Source organism: Myotis daubentonii, chromosome 12 (genome assembly GCF_963259705.1).
Source record: "Myotis daubentonii chromosome 12, mMyoDau2.1, whole genome shotgun sequence".
In the NCBI taxonomy this organism is placed as follows: domain Eukaryota; kingdom Metazoa; phylum Chordata; class Mammalia; order Chiroptera; family Vespertilionidae; genus Myotis; species Myotis daubentonii.
In genome coordinates this window covers 54,642,000-54,661,314 of record NC_081851.1, presented here as the reverse complement: position 1 = coordinate 54,661,314, position 19,315 = coordinate 54,642,000, and the positions used below count along the sequence as shown (strand labels likewise).

Genomic DNA, 19,315 nt, shown 5'->3' with positions numbered 1-19,315 from the left:
GAAAGTGCTTTAGAGAGGAAACCCTTCTCTACAAAGGAGAAGTGTCCATCCTTTTTTCTGGAAGCTCAGCGTTCGTAGTGATATGATTATCAAAGGAGCAGCATATTGAAGCGGCACTCAGCAAATCAAGGCCCCTGCCCCTAATCCGGCTCACAATTGCTCTGCGCCCATTCACTCTGTCCGTGGCTGCTTTCACATTCTAACAGCAGAAGTGAGTACTTAGTACAGAGATTGTGTGGCCCTAAAAGCCCCAAATATTTTCTATCTGGCCCTTTACAGTGGGGAAATAAACACGGTGGGTCAGCTGCCATCACGGTGATTGGCAGAGACTCAAAGGTGGGCAGAGGAAGCAGAAAGCTTCCTGGGGGAGAAGGGGAGTCTACAGGTGTGCTCGAATTGGAGCTTGTTGCCATGGGAGGCTGAAGATGAGCTAATGAGGAGTGGCAACCTATGTGACTGGTTAGGGACTTATATTTGGCTTTCTATGGTTGGTTGTCAATTGGGAGCAGGGACAAAAATTAGGGAAGCTGCCAGTTAAGAATCCGTCTTTGATCTGTGGGGTCATTGTTGCTGGATGATTGTTTGGTGGGTAGAGGTAGTGGTGTAACTTCCTACTCGTCTGACTTATTGATAGCAAGCTGGCTTCCTGGGCTGGTTACTGTAGACAATGAGTTGGTTTCCTTGGCTGGAGGCTGCATATAATGGGCAGGAGGTCTACTTTTATACATGGTCTAGCCATTGTCTATTTGTATAGTCTCTCAACAGAAAATATTCGCCTACTTTGGAGTTTAGGGTAACTATTTAAGTGAGTGGGTTCTGGATACTTGAGTAAGTTATTTAGGTCTCTGTGCCTGAGTTTCCTCATCTATAAACTGGGGGTCATCACAGTTCCTACCTCACAGGGTTTTAGAAAGATCAAGTCCACATAAAACGCCGAGTGCCTGATGCACAGTGAGTCCCAGTGAATGTTTTCCACTGTATTATATCATCTCACAAAACTTAGAGCTCCCTCAAGGCAAGGTCTATGGCTTTTGTTCCAATAGGCCCAGCAGAGGGTTGGCACATAGTAATTGTTCAATAAGTATTTGATGAGTGAATGAATGAATCATGGGAAACAAAGGCTGGAGGGGACATTGGTAGCCCTTCTCAGAGAATAATGTCTCTGGTTACTTTAAAAAGTTACTAGTCTTGGGGTCCCCCATTTCCACCCTGAAATCCAGGCTGCTCAGGAGATTTCTGTCCTGAAGCTCAGGGGAGTCTGCTCCCCACCCATTCCACTGAGGAGGCCCAGTGAGTAGACAGTCTTGACTCTCAGTGATAGTGACTTTACTAAATAACTCAGGTGTTCTCTTAATTACCAAAGGTTTTATCTGCCTCTCTGTTTCTTGGGAGCCTTCCCACTCCTGCAGTTGGTCCTGTGGAAATTGGTGTTAATATTTGCAATCTGACCCGAAGCTGATAAGATCCTTCACATGAACAAGAAACAGCAGGCAGGCAAGATGTCTCTTTGACCTACATCTTTGACCTTGACAGAGCCTGTCTTGTAGGGAAGTGGGGCCTTGAAATTCAGCAGCTACTGCAGGACTCTCTCCAAACCTCCCTCTGCCTGGGAGCAGCACCCCGTCCAAGCCTGCCACCCAAGATTCCATCTTTCTTGTAAACCCTCCACTCTCTAAAACTAGACTACTTGATCCTGCCGATTCCATCCTCTTAAAGCCTCAGGTATCAGTCCCCTCCTCACCAGCCCTCAGCCTTTGCCATATTTCAGATCCTTATAACTTCTCCCTCGGGCTACAGGGATGTCCAATTTTCAGTCTTCCTCTGCTCCATCCAGGTCCTGGTCCAGGTCACCTTTCAGCCCTCCAAAGACTTCCCATCGCCTACAGCAGTGGTTCTCAACCTTCTGGCCCTTTAAATACAGTTCCTCATGTTGTGACCCAACCATAAAATTATTTTCGTTGCTACTTCATAACTGTAATGTTGCTACTGTTATGAATCATAATGTAAACATCTGATATGCAGGATGGTCTTAGGCAACCCCTGTGAAAGGGTTGTTCGACCGACAAAGGGGTCGCGACCCACAGGTTGAGAACCGCTGGCCTACAGGTTAAAGTCCAACACCCCTAAATGGCCTCTCCAGCCCTTTGCTGAGCTCTCCTAGCTTGCTTAGCCCCTTTTCCCTCCCTGCCTTACAGATACTATCTAGAGCTGCTACACTGTCCAATATGGTAGCCACCAGCGCATGCAGCCTTTAAATGTTAATTAAAATAAAATCAAATTTTAAATTTAGCTTCTCAGTTGCACTATTTACATTTCAAGTGCTGAATAGCTATACGGTACATAACGGACAGCATGAATAGGACATTTTTCATCAACGGGGAGAGTTTCACGGACAGCACTCCTCTAGAAAAACCCAAAGGTTTGTGTTTCTCTGTGCACATCATGCTGTTCCACGCTGCCGGGCCTTTGCTTATGCCTCTGCCCAAAAAACCCCCTTCCCACCTGGGTGATGCTTCAAGACTCAGCTCAGCTGTCACGGTTCCTGCCCTGGAGGAACTCAGTTTCATAGAGGAGCACATGTGTCAGCTGCCCCAGGCTAGGAAAGTGCTGACACATCTGTCTCCCTTATGAAACTGTGAGTTCCTCTAGGGCAGAGACCGTGTCTTCACGGGCCCTGTGCCCTCGGTGCCTGGCCCAAAGCAGGTGTCCATGTCCATTGTCTGAACTCACCTGAATGGAACTCTCAGTGCATGACCACGGGGAGTATTTAACTGTGACAGTGAAGACCCAGGTAAAGAGACACTAGCCAACAGGAAAGGTTACTTAATGGTTCAGTAATTGGAGAGTTCAGAAGCGGTTCTTGCTTTCTGCAGAATTGGAGCCAGGGGCTCAGAAGATGTCATCAGGGCCCCCTAGTGGTCAGCACACATCATAGCAAGTGATCAAACTCCTGGTGGGTGGAACTCCCAAGGGGACACTTTGCATATTAGGCTTTTATATATATAGATAACGTTTCTTTGTATGGATGCACCACATTTTATTTCTCTATGCTCTGCTTGAGGGGCACTGGGTTGTTTCTAGTTTCTGGCAATTATGAATAAAGCTGCTATAAACAGATTTTCATTTCTCTTGGGATTTTGGGATGGTATAGTACAGCCGTGGGCAAACTACAGCCCGCAGGCCGGATCCGGCCTGTTTGAAATGAATAAAACTAAAAAAAAAAAAGACCTTACCCTTTTATGTAATGATGTTTACTTTGAATTTATATTAGTTCACACAAACACTGCATCCATGCTTTTGTTCCGGCCCTCTGGTCCAGTTTAAGAACCCATTGTGGCCCTCGAGTCAAAAAGTTTGTCCACCCCTGGTATAGTAAAATGTTTAACTTTATACAAAACTGCCAAACTGTTTTCCGTTGAGGCTGTATTATTTTGCATGCCAACTAGCAACATAGGAGCATTCAGTTGGTTTGCATCCTCACCGGAACTTGGGTTCATTAGGCTTTTAATTTTAGCCATTCTAGTAGGTGTAGTGGATCACATTGTGGTTTGAATTTGCATTTCCCTAATGACTACTTATGTTGAACATTTTTGCATGTGCTTTTTTGCCATCCACATATCTTTGGGGAAGTGTCTGTTCAAACATTTTACCCATTTTTATTTTTTTTTTAATTAAATCTTTATTGTTCAGATTATTACATTTGTTCCTTTTTTTTTCCCCCCATAACTCCCCTCCTCCCAGTTCCTGCCCCACCCTCCGCCCTCACTCCCCACCCACTGTCCTCATCCATAGGTGCACGATTTTTGTCCAGTCTCTTCCCACATCTCCCACACCCCTTTCCCCCCCAAGAATAGTCAGTCCATTTCCTTTCTATGTCCCTGATTCTATTATAATCAACAGTTCATTCTGTTCATCAGATTATTTATTCACTTGATTCTTAGATTCACTTGTTGATAGATGCATGTTTGTTGTTCATAATTTGTATCTTTACCTTTTTCTTCCTCTTCCTCTTCTTAAAGGATACCTTTCAGCATTTCATATAATCCTGGTTTGGTGGTGATGAACTCCTTTAGCTTTTCCTTATCTGTGAAGCTCTTTATCTGACCTTCAATTCTGAATGATAGCTTTGCTGGATAAAGTAATCTTGGTTGTAGGTTCTTGCTATTCATCACTTTGAATATTTCTTGCCACTCCCTTCTGGCCTGCAAAGTTTCTGTTGAGAAATCAGCTGACAGTCGTATGGGTACTCCCTTGTAGGTAACTGAGTTTCTTTCTCTTGCTGCTTTTAAGATTCCCTCTTTATCTTTTGCTCTTGGCATTTTAATTATGATGTGTCTTGGTGTGGTCCTCTTTGGATTCCTTTTGTTTGGGGTTCTCCGCGCTTCTTGGACCTGTAAGTCCATTTCTTTCACCAGGTGGGGGAAGTTTTCTGTCATTATTTCTTCAAATAGGTTTTCAATATCTTGGTCTCTCTCATCTTCTGGCACCCCTATAATTCTGATGTTGGTACGCTTGAAGCTGTCCCAGAGGCTCCTTACACTATCCTCGCATTTTTGGATTCTTTTTTCATTTTGCTTTTCCGGTTGGATGTTTTTTGCTTCCTCGCATTTCAAATCATTGACTTGATTCTTGCGCTCCTCTGGTCTGCTGTCGGGCGTCTGTATAATATTCGTTATTTCAGTCCGTGTATGCTTAATTTCTAGTTGGTTCCCCAATATAAGATCGAGGGTCTTATTAGTTTTCGTGTAGATCTCATTAAGTTTATTGGCAGCTTCTAAACAGTTCTTGAGAGACCTTAAAAGTGTGGTTCTGAACTCTATATCTTCCATTGACAATTTTGTCCTGTTTCTTTGTCTCCGCATTTTGTTATGCTTCCTTGGTGCACCCCCTAGTGGTCTTTGTTCGCAGTCTTATAGTTAAATCTTGATTGTTGTAGCTAATTCCAGGGAGGGTTTGACCTCCAGGCCAAGTGGCTATGAGAATCAGCTGTGTCAGCAGTGAGAGAACTTCTGTCCTCTAGGGAGGTTCTAATCTAGCCTTTGCCTGTGCAGGGCTTGGGCGGGGCGGGTCGCACAGGATCAACAGGGTGGGCCGGAGAGAGCAGTTATGGCGGCTCTCAGTCCTGTCCCCAGGGGCTCTGCCTCTCTGAGTCCCAGCACCCACTGCAAAGCTGGGAGAGAAAGCTGCACTCGCTCTGACCGAAGCCAGACAGTCCCGCTTCTCCCGTTTGAGTCTGGGTCCCCAAAGACTCGCCCGGATCTGGAGCTCAGAGTCTTCGACTCCCTCCCGATTGAAAACGCCAACCGCGCGCTGCGCCGCCAGCCCGCTCCACGCACTCCGCACCTCAGAATTTGACTTCACCACTGCCCATTTTACCCATTTTTAAAAGTTGAGTTGACTGGGTATTTTTTACTGTTGAGTTTTATGAGGTCTTTTTTTAAAATATATATATATATATATTTTATTGAGTTTTTACAGAGAGGAAAGGAGAGAGATAGAGAGTTAGAAACATCGATGAGAGAGAAACATCGACCAGCTGCCTCCTGCACACTCCCCACTGGGGATGTGCCCGCAACCAAGGTACATGCCCTTGACCGGAATCGAACCTGGGACCCTTCAGTCCGCAGGCCGACACTCTATCCACTGAGCCAAACCGGTTTCGGCATATGAGGTCTTTATATAACTGCCCTGCACAGTTTTCTCAGTGGTTGGAGCATCAGACCATGGATCAAAGGGTGGAAGGTTCCATTTCTGTTCAAGGGCACATACCTCGGTGGTGGGTTTGACCCCCCGCTTCCAGGCAGGGTGTGAGTGGGAGGCAGCCAATCAATATCTCTCTCTCTCTCTCTCCCTCTCCCTCTCTGTCTCTCTTCCCTTCCTTCCATCCAACTCTCTCTAAAAATCTATAGAAAAAATATCCTCTGGTGAGGATTAACAAACAAAAACTTAAAAATTAAATAAAATTGCCAAATGGTCCAGCAGTGCCACTTCTGGGTATATACACACAGAAATGGAAAGCAGGGTCCTGAAGAGATATTTGGGCACCTGTGTTCACAACATCTCAGATGGAAGCAGCCACTGAGGAATGTGCCTGGAGAGATGAATGGATAAGAAGCAAAATGGAGCCTAGACATGTACCATGGAATAGTGTTCAGCTTTAAAAAAGGAAGGAAATTCTGACACATGCTCCAATATGGATGATGACCTTTGAGGATATGATGCCTCATGACATCAGCCAGGCCCCAAAAGGCAAGTTCTGTAGAAGTCCACTTCAATGAGGTGGTCAAATTCACAGAGACAGAAAGTGGAATGTTAGCGGCCAGGGACTTGGGGGAGAAGGAAGGGAGAGTTATCCTGTTTCATGGGTTCAGAGGTTCCGTTTAGGAAGATGAAAAATTAGGAGGGACCCTTATGGAGGGATGACCATGTGTTTCAGCCCCCCGAAGAAGAGAAGGCGGAGGACAAGGAGCCATTGTGTCTGGCCACTCTGTCCCCTGGGCAGGAGACATAGAGGACCTCTCATCTCACCAAGCAAGGCAAGGAGATTCAGTCCCACACACCCGGGGTCCTGGCAGACAAGTGCCGGGACCCACATTCAATCAGAGTTGTGCTCCATGCTGGGTCGGTAGATCAAAAGGGACAAGAACAGGGAGAGTGAAATTCGGGTGTCCCCTCCCACAAGGTCACAGTGCCTGATCCCTGTCTTGCTCCCGACCTGAGCTGTGTGGTCTTGGACTCTCTGAGCCTTGGCTTCCTCCTCTTGGCCCAGAGACAGGCATGGTTGTCGGGTCACTCTGGAGCACTCAGTTGTTGGGGTCCAGCCCCAGCAGGTCCAGGGGTTCCCAAAGGTGTGGACGGAGTCAGCGAAGAATGAAGGACACAGAGGCAGTGTTCAGGTGATCATCATAGCCAGGTTCTGTGTTTATTGTCTTGTTACATCTGTATTTATACCAGTTGATTTTAATCCTATCCATTCTATTCCAAAGGTTAGGGTGTTTCTTATCTCCATTTCAAGGTTACCCTATTGTTCTATTAAGCTACAAGGAAGTAACTGAAGGAGATTATCCTAAGTAAAGATTATGTAGCTTAAGCATGATTGTTCATAGTTAAAGTGATTAACCACCCACCTGGATTTAGTTAAGGGGTTTTATTCCCTCCCTAACTCCAGGGAAAAATCCCCAGCTGGGGAAACAACCTTTCTCGGAGAGGTGACCTTGGTTAAAACACATAACGTTAAGAAGGGGAGCAAACATATTAAGAACAGTATGCCATATACGCCAGGTCCCTTGAAACATATGCTGTGCAGATGTTTCTTCCCTGCAGCAAATGTGTCAAGCAGCAAGGATGGACTGGCTTCCGGCACTCAGTGACCTGGCACTAGGAGAACTAAGCAGGGGATGGGGCTCACCCTCTGCACTCAGAGCTCCCTCCTATTGATTCGGTCCCGAGAGAGCTCGGGATTCTAGAAGCCAGTCCAGAGAATATCGGATTAATTAGGGTGGGATCAGTGTGTGCATCTGATTCGAGGGGCCCTGGCTTCTGAAAACCAATCTAGAGAAGATGAGATCAAGTAGGACTCATTGGCTTATCGAGTTAATCTGCTTGGAGACAGGCTTTCTGCTTATATAAGGGCTGAGGGCACCCAGCCTAGGCCATTAGACACCAGAGCCCAGGAGAGCAAGGACCATGTCGCCACCCGGGAGAAGTGAAGCAGTGCGAGCTCCAACCCTCCTGAGGGCCACGGCACCGAGCTGGTTTCCTCCCGGCCATCTGCAAGCTCAGGAGGCCGAGCTGGGTGCCTCCTGCCCTGCCCCAACCCTGGTGCACCGGCCTTCCTGCCAGTGGCCCTGCCATCAACCTATTGGCCCTGGTGGCCTGCTCCCGGTGTCCCCCACATACCTCATCAACCAGCCAGAGTCCGTGAGGAGAGGCCTGGCCCCCTGCACCCGGCTACCTCCCGCCCAGGAGCTGTGTGACCTGCTGCAGGGAGCAGACAAGCCTCCCATGGAGTCAGCCAGCCTGCCCCAGGCTGCCCAGGATCCGGCCCCAAAGTGCCCTTCCATCCACCGCTCAGCTGCCAGAGACAAGAGGAGGATTGCCCGCGTCCTCATGCCCTGCCTGGCTGCAGGTGCCAAGAGGCGCTTCCCGGCCAGCAGCAGCAGCCCTCCTCCCAAGGCCCAGGGGTTGGGCAGCCAGCTCCCAGAGGCCCGCGCCCTATCAGGCCAGGCGTCCATGGCCACCAGCACTGTGCCTCCCAAACTCGTAACCCGCGGCCCACCTGAGCAGAGTTCTCAGAAGCCGGTTCCTCCAAAAGAGTGTGGGGGCAAAGTGCCCGCCATTACCCGTCAATGCCATCTCAGCCTTTTTACGGACGAGGGTCTCAAGTTCTGCTCCTCCACCCAGGATGCCACAGAGAAGGAGCTGAAGGAGGAGAAGGCGGCCGACCACCAGAGCCCCAGCAAGAGGATGGACCCCGACGTGGCGGCAAACACCTTCCACAAGATGCAGGGCCTGGAACCCGGCCCTGGAGCCGGTCTTCACAAGACCCGGGACAGAGGGGCTGTGTCCCAGGAGGTGGTGCCGGGGGGCAAGTTGGCCGCCCAGACCAGCTTCTCACTCCAGTGCCTGAACAGCCCCCCTGAAGAGGATCCTTTGCAAGGGGCTGCCCTGTACCAGCGCCTCAAGGAGCACCTGCTAACCCAGGCCCAGCTCAAGGAGAATGGCTACCCCTTCGCGCACCCCAAGCGGCCCGGGGGCGCTGTCCTCTTCACCGCCCAGGAGAAGCCGCCCCAAGATGCCTCCTGCAGGCTGTGCTGCCGCTGTGGCACCCAGTACCTCGTAGCCCCTTCGGGCCACTGTGTGCACCAGGAAGAATGTCACTACCACTGGGGGCGGCTGCGCCCCACTCCAGCGGCTGGGGGCTGGGAGATTCAGTACACGTGCTGCTCGGCCCCCATCGGCTCCCCTGGCTGCCAGGTGGCCCAGCAGCACGTGCAGGACGGCCGCCAGCAGGACCTGCAGGGCTTCGTGCAGACCTTGGACAAAGAGTTGCCCCCAGGGGCTCACCCCGGCATCTATGCCCTGGACTGTGAGATGTGCTACACCACCTCTGGCCTGGAGCTGACCCGCGTCAGCGTGGTGGACAGCGCCCTGCGGCTGGTGTACGACACCTTCGTCAGGCCGGACCGCGACATCGTCGACTACAACACCAGGTTTTCCGGAGTCACCGCGGCTGACCTGGCCCACACCAGCACCTCCATCCGCGACGTCCAGGCCGCCCTGCTGACGCTCTTCAATGCCCACACCATCCTCATCGGACACAGCCTGCAGAGCGATCTGCTGGCCTTGAAGCTCATCCACGGCACCGTGCTGGACACAGCGGTGCTCTTCCCGCATCGCCGCGGCCTCCCCTACAAGCGCTCCCTTCGCAACCTCGCCGCTCACTACCTCGGACACGTCATCCAGGACCGGATGGACGGCCACAGCTCCAGCGAGGACGCCAGCGCCTGCATGCGCCTGGTCATCTGGAAGATGGGACAAGACGCCGAGACTCAGCGCGGACGGCAGCCCAGCATTGTGTGGACAGGACTATGACTTTGGAAAGTGCTTTGTGATCACATCTATCTCTTGCCTCACATGTCTAACAATAAAGGAATGGTTCGGTAAACTATAGTACATCTGTTGTGTTATTTGTCATCATGTTATTTCCTATCGACTGCCATGGCTCTGGGTTTCATTTGGATCCAGGAACCTGCCTGGGTTGCGGGCTCCACCCCCAAGGTGGGGCATGCAGGAGGCAGCCGATCAATGATTCTCTCATCATTAATGTTTCTATCTCTCTCTCTCCCCCTCTCCCCTCCTCTCTGAGATGTAATTTTAATATATATATATTTTAAAATCATAACGATGATAAAATCTAATTAAACTTAATAGCCCTGTCCAGTTATCTCAATGGTTGGAGCATCAGCCCACGGATCAAAGGGTGGAGGGTTCCATTTCCACTCAAGGGCACATACCTCGGTGGTGCTTTTGACCCCCAGCTTCCAGGCAGGGTGTGTGTGGGAGGCAACTCTCTGTCTCTCTGTCCCTCTCTCTCTGTCTACCTCCCCCCTTTCCTTTCCCCTCTGAGATACTATTTTAATAGTAGTAGCCTGGTGCACAAAATTCCTGTACTTTGAAAGGGAATTAATTAACAGAAATATTTTAATATTGCTATTTACCCTTTCTCTATAATAGAAGTGTGAGAGATGAAAGGAAATTAGTAAACTGTATATGAAATAATATATAAATTTATTAATAAACAGTAACAAAATGATATAACAACAGAGGCAAGTGAAGCAGTGCGAGCTCCAACCCTCCTGAGGGCCACGGCACCAAGCTGGTTTCCTCCCGGCCATCTGCAAGCTCAGGAGGCCGAGCTGGGTGCCTCCTGCCCTGCCCCAACCCTGGTGCCCCTGCCTCCCTGCCAGAGACCCTGCCATTGCCTATTGGCCCTGGCGGCCTGCTTCCGGTGCCCCCCATATACAGCTGGGCCCCCAAATGTCTCATCATCCAGCCAGAGTCTGTGAGGAGAGGCCTGGCCACCCCGCACCCGGCTTCCCACTGCCCAGGAGCTGTGTGACCTGCAGCTGCGAGCAGAGCAGGCTCCCAGAGAATCAGCGTGCCCCCCGAAGTCCCCCTTCATCCACCTCTCAGCTGTCGGCGACAATAGGATTGCCCGCATCCTCATGCCCTGCCTGGCTGCAGGTGCCAAGAGGCGCCTCCAGGCCAGCATCAGCAGCCCGCCTCCCAAGGCCCAGGTGCTGGGCAGCCAGCTCCCAGAGGCACCCTCCCCGTCAGACCAGGTGTCCATGGCCACCAGCACTGTGCCCCGCAAGCTTGTGGTCCGCGGCCCACCTGTGCAGAGTTCTCAGAAGGCTGCTTTCTCAACGCCATCTCAGCCTGTTTATGCACGAGTCTCTCAAGTTCTGCTCCTCCACCCAGGAAGCCACAGAGAAGGCACTCAAGGAGGAGAAGGCGGTCTACCACCAGAGCCCCAGCAAGAGGATGGACTGGCATCTGGCCACCAACACCTTCCACAGACTGCACAGCCTGGAACCCGGCCCCGGGCAAGGTCTCTGCAATCCCTTCCTCTCTGAAATCAATAAAAATATATTTTTAATTCAAAGAGGAGGATCCCAGTGGAATTACAAGAATGACAGCAGGGCCCTGGCCGGTGTTTCTCAATGGTTAGAGTGTCAACCTGCACTCTGAAGGGTGGCGGGTTCGATTCCCAGTCAAGGGCACATACCTGGGTTGCAGGTTTGATCCCTTGCTCCAGTAGAGGCACGTGTGTGAGCCAACCAATTGATGTGTCTTTCTCACATCAATGTTTCTCTCTCTCTTTTTTCTCTCTCTCCCCCTCCCTCTTTCTTCATTTCCTTCCACTCTCTGTAAAAATCAATGCATAAAATATCCTTGGGTGAGGATAACAACAGCAACAAACAAGAATGACAGCTGGGCCGTCGGGAAGCTTTCTGTGTCTCTCAGGTCTCAAACCTTCGTAGAAACCTGGTTATTTGTGTATCTGTATACATTCTGGATCAATACAAAATCCAATTGGGAACATGATCTCTCCCTCTTGCACCCCCCCCCGCGCCCCCCCCCCCATTATCCTGAGAGGGATGTGCTCAATTCTATTGCATTAAGAAAAAAAAAAATTAACATCTCAAAAAATTATTGTTAGAACAATGTCTACCAACAGAAATTGCTTCAATAATGGAACCCAAAATAGAATGGACAAATAAAGCTGTGAGACGTCTATGGATTTAGTTTCAGCAAGTGTTCCCCACTATTTAAAAGACATAAAAATGATCTTTGCAATGAGTGAGTAGTGTTTTATTTCCGTAAGGGAAGTATTTATCATTTAACCCATTTTATTTCCTTTATGAAACAGGAAGCAAACCTCTCTTTCGGAGGGTGGTAGCCACATAAAAAGGCATTTGAGTGTAAATGTGAAGCTATTCTGTTCATTACAGTTAAAAGTTTGAAATCTGAGCTAATGTTTTAAATGTAAGAAAGGAGAATTGAGCCCCAGCCTCTGTGGTTCAGTTGGTTGGGCGTCGTCCCATGGGCCAACCTGCATTCAGGGGACATGCCCAGGTTGCAGGCTCCAGCCCTGGTGGGAGGCATGCAGGAGGCAGCTGATGGATATTCTGCTCTTGCACCCATGTTTCTCTCTCTGTCCCTCTCCCTTCCTTTCTCTCTAGAAATCAATAAGAATATTATAAAAAAAAGAAGAAGAAGAAAAGAGAATTGATAGTACAGACAATGTGCTTCAATTCAGTCTTCAGTTCTGAGGTCGTCCAGAATGTATTTAGGGCCTTTACAGCACAAAGGAAGTTTACATTTCATCACAATTTGGAGCTGGAAGCCAGTCAGGACCCAGCCAGGATGCTGCTCACTCTTCTCTTACTGTCTCAGGACCTGGTAGATGAGGGAGAAGCCCAGACTGTAAGCCCCTGGTAATTTTCCATTCTCCTACAGACTGCATTCCCAGCTGCTACGCCTCTAATGCCTGGTATCTGCCTATGAACAGGAGGAAATCATTATTTTCTCCTATATGGCAATGTTTTCCTTTTCATTCCTTATTGAGCTATCAAGTCCTGGTATTTTCTGGGGAAATCACTTTAATCTCTTTGGGGATGTCTTGCAAGCCCCTGGAGGTGATTAAAGTACATCCAGGCAATATTTCACCACTGAATCAAAAGATGAGCTGCTAGGAAAACTCATTAGCTGTTTCACTTGAATCTCTCTCTCTCCAGCAGCGGCCCTTGGCTGCATGGCCTGGCTGACAGGCACGGCCTCCTGCTGCCTCTGAACAGCCGCCTTCCCTTTTGTGCTTCCACTGGCTGACTCCTAATTCCTGCTACTGTCTCAACGGCTGGTGGCCAGAGGCTCTGGGGGACCGCAGTGGAGCAGGACCCCCTTTTCGGGGGTTTCTGCAATTAAAGACACAAGAAAATCCTGTCGGAATCAAAGTGGGAAAATATCTTTTACTTTCCGCCCTTCTGGGTTCTCTGCCGGGTCTCTGTAACAAAGGACAGATTAACAAAAGAAAAGCACACACATTTATGTCGTGTGAGTTTTAAGAGAAAGGGAGTCTTCCAAAGGCAATGAAGACCCAAAGAAGCCTTAAACATCGATCTATTGGCCACCTCTCCAACGCCTGGCTGGAGATCGTCAGGCATATACATCGACCAGCAACCCTTCAGGGCCCTGTATGACAAGGCACAACCAGCTGACCCAGTCCGCCAAGGCTCAATTATATTTAAATGAGCCAGGGCAGGGAGTTGGAACTCCCTGGGTGAACAATGGGAGCCATTCCTGGCCTCCCTATCATCAGAATGCCCCCCAGGGATAGAAGGGCAGCTGTGGTGATGGGTTCTGCCCATTCTGGAGGTCTGGGCCTGCCTGGAGGCCTGGGCTTGGTCCCCTTTCCCCTCGCCCCTTCACGCAGGAATGGAGACCCGTGAGCAGCCAACCTTACAACCAGGGGAGGGAGGAAAGGTGCCTGTGGGACACTGGCTCCTTGAAATGATCGCTGAAACGATGTTGAAGACCATGTTAGGTGGCTCAGGAGGCGGCGTAGGAAACAAAGAGAGTCGAGTCAATAAGAAAGAGAGAGAGAGAGAGAGAGAGAGAGAGAGAGAGAGAGAGAGAGGAAGGAAGGAAGGAAGGAAGGAAGGAAGGAAGGAAGGAAGGAAGGAAGGAAGGAAGGAAGGAAGGAAGGAAGGAAGGAAAAGTTTTAATCTGCATCCCGGCGACCCACGAACCCCAAGGGCAGGGCCAGTGGATTCGCGCCAACAGGGAGGGAGGGGCTTCTTTTTATACAGTTGTTTGGTGAGGGGCGGGGGGATGAGCTGAGGAAGTCCCCCCCCCCCTCCCCCAGGGGTCAGCAGGGGTCCGCTCGGTATTCAGGAAGGAGTCAGTATCTGTGTGGGGGTCCTTGTGGATTCAGGGAGGAGCCGGTATCTGTGTCTGGCACGCTGATCTGTTAGAAATTCCAGGGAGGGTCCATTATCTCGTCACACATCTGCATGCACCTGACCCTGGGCTCCCTCGACCTAACAGTCCACATTAAGTTTGTTCTCACTGTGTTGAGGCAGACTCTACCGGAGTCTCTGGAGCATCTTGGAGGAGGGAGGCCAAGCCTGGCTGAGGTGGGTATTCTCATGTGGGGACTTGATTAGAATCGAGTGAGGATCATGTTATCATAGTTAAGAACTGATGAACCCAGCAAGGCTAGGATTTTAAGGCAAAGATTTTAAAGAGTCTTGGGGGAGTAAACGGCCTCTTGAGGTTTCAAACTGCTAAAAAATAAAATGAAGCATGTTAAAATTTAAAAATTTATTTGAATAAAATGGATTTGATTGGGCAGTGCCAAACCAGAAGTGGTTAGAAGCCTTCCACAGCTGTGAGCGGAAGGAAAACTTTTATAGGAAAAGTAGAAGCAGACTAAGGAAATTCTTGATTGGCTAGTTATTACTTGTGATTGTTGTTCTTAGGTTTCCATTTCACAACCTTGAGGCATTTACTGGCTTAGATTTCGCTTTGATTATTCAGGACTCCTCAGCATTCCTGCCACCTCAGTCCACTGGCTTCCTCTTTTATTTATTTGACTTCTCACTATTGAAGAGTTTGACATCCATTTAAATCGGAGTTTCTCAACCTCTGCACTTTGGACTTTTTGGGGGTGGCCTGTGCCCGGAAGGATATTTAACACAATTCCTCTAGCTTCTAGATGCCAGTAACCCTTCCCACCCACAGTCATAAAAACCAAAACTGTCTTTTGCATTGCCAAATGTCTCCTGTGGGGTATGTAACTTTAAATGGATCTTTCAGGAAGCTCCTAGCATTGACAATGAAGTTATTTGTAACTTTTATCCTCGTTGGCAACCCCTAGCCTCCAGGCTCCTGCAGTCTCCTTTATGGTCAGCTTTTAGCTAGAAGATATCACATCTGTCAAGTCAAGCTTCAGTGGCATCTAAGGAATGAAAAGAAAACATGCTAAAGTTTATTGAGCCCATACATGAACACCATAGACTTTCTATTACCCCACGAAGAAGTGCCATGACCCATTTTATAGACTGAAAAACTGAGACTCAGAAAAGTGAAGAGGATTGCTCCAGAGGCTCAATGAATGGTGAGGCTGGAATCTGATTGCTTGGGTCTGCCTCCAGATTGGGTGGCCAGATTTAGCTAAACTTTGTGTGGGACATATTTATTCACAAAAAGTGTATCTGAAATTCGAATTTAATTACGTTTTCTTGTATTTTACCTGATAACCCTACTTCAATACCCTTTCTCTGATCCCACAGCATCAAGGCAAGGAGGGTGGGAGTGCTGGCAGCTGAACTGTTGGGTGGAGGACAGTCCCGGGAGCCCAGGAAGCTTTGGCAAGAGAGGAGGTGGGGTGAAGCCCGGCCGCGTGCTCTCTGGTTTGAGCGCCTGGAGAGGAGTGACCCCTGGTGGCCGCGCGGCGCCCTGCAGCCACAGCCAGCCCAGCCCCTGCACTGTTTCTAACCTCTATCCCAGAGCGGAGGGTCTTCCAGGGACCATGGGAAGGAAGCCAGGAAGGCCCACCTCGCTAAGACCCACCTCGGTGCTTTTTCAAGCCATGCAGTTGGACTGGAGGTCCATTCCCGCACTGAGCCCGCCTCTCTGTCGCCCCCAGGCGGCTGGTCTGCAAAGAGCAGATCCTCAAGCCCCTAGAACTTTAAGGACCAAATGAAGGGCTGCTGAAGTCTATGCCTCCCTACGCTCTGCCCACTCCAACGAGTGGAGAGTCAAATCCAAACTGAGGGCGGCACTGGAGGGGAATTCCTTATTAAAATCAGCGGGAGGCCGTGTCTAGGGGGGAGTCCTATAGTTACCTTTGTGTAAATCTGCTTTTTAGTAGATGTGTTTACTGCCATACAAGCTCCACATGTCCCCTTGTGGGGACTCATTCCTGCCCCAGACTTTCCCGGTGCCAGGGTATGTCCAGCGCTGAGGGTCGCAAACATGATCCACTGTGGCCTGCTTTCCTGGCTGTGAGAAGACAGGCCTGAGCGCAGTCACAGCACACGGGGGCCTCCCAGCCAGGCCCTTCCCTCTGAGAGCTGCAGAGGCCAGAAGCACTTGGGAAGGTGATGGGGGTGTCTCCACAGGAGCCCCTCCTCTGCCTGGACCCGCTGACCTTTTGCACTCTTTGTGTATTTGGCCAAAGGCCTCACGGGCAGTGCTAGCTTGGCCAGGACGCATCCTGCTGTGTATGGCCCAGGCTCCACAGGGCTTTGGAGGGCCCACACTCAGTGCCCATGCTGCTCCTTCTCCTTCCCTTCACATTCCCTCTCATCCTGCTCTGTGCAGGAGGCTGACCGCCTCCCCAGGCCTCCCTCCTCCTCTGGCTGCAGATTGGCTTCAGCCTGAGGGGTAAGAGGGTAGGCCCCCACCTCCTCACTGCTAGTCTGAGGGTTGGCAGTGGCTGTTTCTCTACCTGAGGCCACAACTTTATGGATGACCTCTCCTGCCTCCCCCATTTCTGCTAAGGACTCTTTTCCTTACCCCTTTTAGAGATAAGGGGTAAAGAAAGGAGAGGGTGCTTAGTTAATCAGTAACCAGGAGAGAACAATGAGCCTTTCTAAAATCCGTTACTAGGACAAGCCATGGGGGCAGTCAGGTCTGTGTTCCACAGCTTCAACACCAAAGATCAATGACTATAGAAAACAGTGCCTGTTCTGAAGACATCCTGATAAAAATCACCTCAAAGAGTTTTGAAGTGATTTAATTATTCCTAAACCCTGTCCCCAGACTCCCTGATGCCAGGGGGCCCAACGGCCCAACCTTATCTTCCCCGTACATTCCTTGCACTTGATGTACAACTGTTCATCTTTGAACCATATGTACCTCAATTGGTTCACACCAGATGTACTTTTGGCTTACTCCTCTGCCTATGTAAGCACCCCAACATTTCCAAAGTTTCAAGGTTTCTTGAAACTCTGCTCTTGGGCTATAGTTCTCAGTTGGCCCAAATAAAAACGTTCTAATCTTTTCAGAGATTCACGTTTCTTTTTCTTAATAGGGGTAGTGGCTTGAGAAGAAACAAATACTCTCTCAGGTTAAGTTCCTGAAGGCTTGCCAATTAAATTTTTTAAAGGTAGGGAAACAGTCACACAAGTTTTATTAATATTTATATGCACAGGAGTTCACAGAAAAGAAACATGGAGGGAGGGGAGCTTCAGAACAAGCCACCCAAAGCTGTGCTTCTGCAGTTCTAACATAAGAAATATTCAGCTCTAGTCGGTTTGGCTCAGTAGATAGAGTTTGGCCTGAGGACTGAAGGGTCCCAGGTTCAATTCCAGTCAAGAGCACATGACCAGGTTGTGGGCTTGACCCCCAGTGCAGGAGGCAGCCAATCAATGATTCTCTCTCATCAACTGATGTTTTTGTCTCTCTCTCCCTTCCCGTCCTCTTTGAAGTCAATAATATATATATATATATATATATATATATATATATATATATATATATATATATACATACATTTTTTTAAACTTGCAATCAAAGGAGGAGATGTAAGTGGGTTACAAGAAATCCATTAGTGTTAGATTACGGAGGTGGGGGGGGGGCATGGGGGGAGGTGGAGGGTACCTCTGGGATTGGATAAAAAGTAAAATGATAGATAAATGCTTCTTTTATATAGGTGGGCATAGTATAGTTAACAGTCAACAATTAACATGATAACAGTAACAATGAGGGAATTTGTGGTCTTTAGCCCTGGTGCCATTTGTTGTGCCCTGAGGGGTCCAGAAAAAGGGAAGTTACAAGTTACCCTGACATTCCACAGGTATGTTATCTTTTTTAAAAAATATATATTTCATTGATTTTCCACAGAGAGGAGGGGAGAGGGACAGAGAGTCAGAAACATCAATCAGCTGCCTCCCGCATGCCCCCCACTGGGGATGCGCCCGCAACATGCCCCTGACCAGAATCGAACCTGGGACCCTTGAGTCCGCAGGTCGATGCTCCATCCACAGAGCCAAACCGGTTAGGGCAGGTATGTTATCTTAAATGCAAAAAGACAATAGTCTCTGTAAAGATCGAAGTTGATTTTTGTTGGGGGAAGATACTGGCCTAGGACATGACTACCCACTACAAACTGCTTTTTTAATGAAAAGGTTTCCATTTCAGACCGTCCTTGTGGTTACTTTAGGTCTCTGAGTTTGCAAGACCCTCACGCAGGCCTCTCGAGCTAGTCAGGTTAGCATGTGGCCCCTTTCTGTCCACAGTGGTATGTGGATTGTTTTGAGGTAAGAGCAATTTTAGTTTCAGGCTGAAGAGAAACTTCTGCCCCTCCCTTTAATTACCTAGAAGACTTGAATGATGGTCCTTGTCCATAATAAGGGATGATCAGAGATAACCTTTTTGACACACCTTATATGACAGGGAGAACATTTATTTACTAAATATCTGCTCTTCTTATCCTGCAATGACTCTTTGCAGGCCCCAAGGCACCTTCCCTCTTCCCTAGCTCAGGGTGTCTTACAGACAATGTTCTCTCTCTGTCTCTGAACCTCTCGTGTATGTGGGATTTCCATGTATATGTATTAAATTTGGTTCTTTCTCTTGCTAATCTGTCTGGTGTCTGTGTGATTATTAGACCAGCCAAAAGAATCTGGAGGGTAGAGGAACATTTGTTTCTCCCCCACAAGTGAAACTCAAAGAAGTGGTTAGCTGTGTGTGTGTGGGGGGGGGGGGGTTTATATACCATTTTAACAACGGAAAGAAGAGGGTTTGGGCTTGATGGGATGAAAAATTGTGGGGAAGGGACGAGGAAATATATGAGGAAAACCAGTGGATGATAAGGGGTATTTTAGTAAGTTTTGTTTGTGCAGATTCATCTTAGTGCTGATTCTGTCTCTGGTGATGAGTCACTCTTTTCCTGGGAGAAGGATACCTTCACGAGGGAAATGTATGGCCTTTTAGGCAGAAAAGAGGGCAGAGAACTTCCTGCGCCTGTTGATTCTCAATCGCCTTCACCTCAAAAACATGCGTCTGCTAAAGTGGAGTGTTTGGGGATAGAAGTGATGCCCTTCACTTCTTTTCCCTTCTTTTTTTATTTTGAGAGTACGTTTATTAAAGCTGGGACAGTGAGACAAGGAAGGGCCTAGGAGAGAAGAAGCAACTGGAGGGGGGGGGGGGGCCTGCTTTGGCTCCCTAGAAATGTCCTGGGAAAGAAGTGAGCCACGGGAGAGTCACAGAAAAAGGGGGCCTTGGGGACAGGTTCAGGGGG

At 49.0% G+C, this 19,315-nt stretch overlaps 1 protein-coding gene across 1 annotated transcript; it reads left to right on the top strand.

Annotated features, from left to right (window-relative positions):
- Positions 1–5,970: 5,970 nt before the first annotated feature.
- On the top strand, positions 5,971–15,761 carry LOC132213698 (RNA exonuclease 1 homolog). Its single transcript, XM_059660658.1, is given in 7 exon segments — positions 5,971–5,994; positions 6,437–6,565; positions 7,912–9,576; positions 10,611–10,883; positions 10,984–11,113; positions 12,526–12,559; positions 15,716–15,761. Coding segments are annotated over 7 exon segments (2,301 nt in total).
- The last annotated feature ends 3,554 nt before the right edge of the window (positions 15,762–19,315 follow it).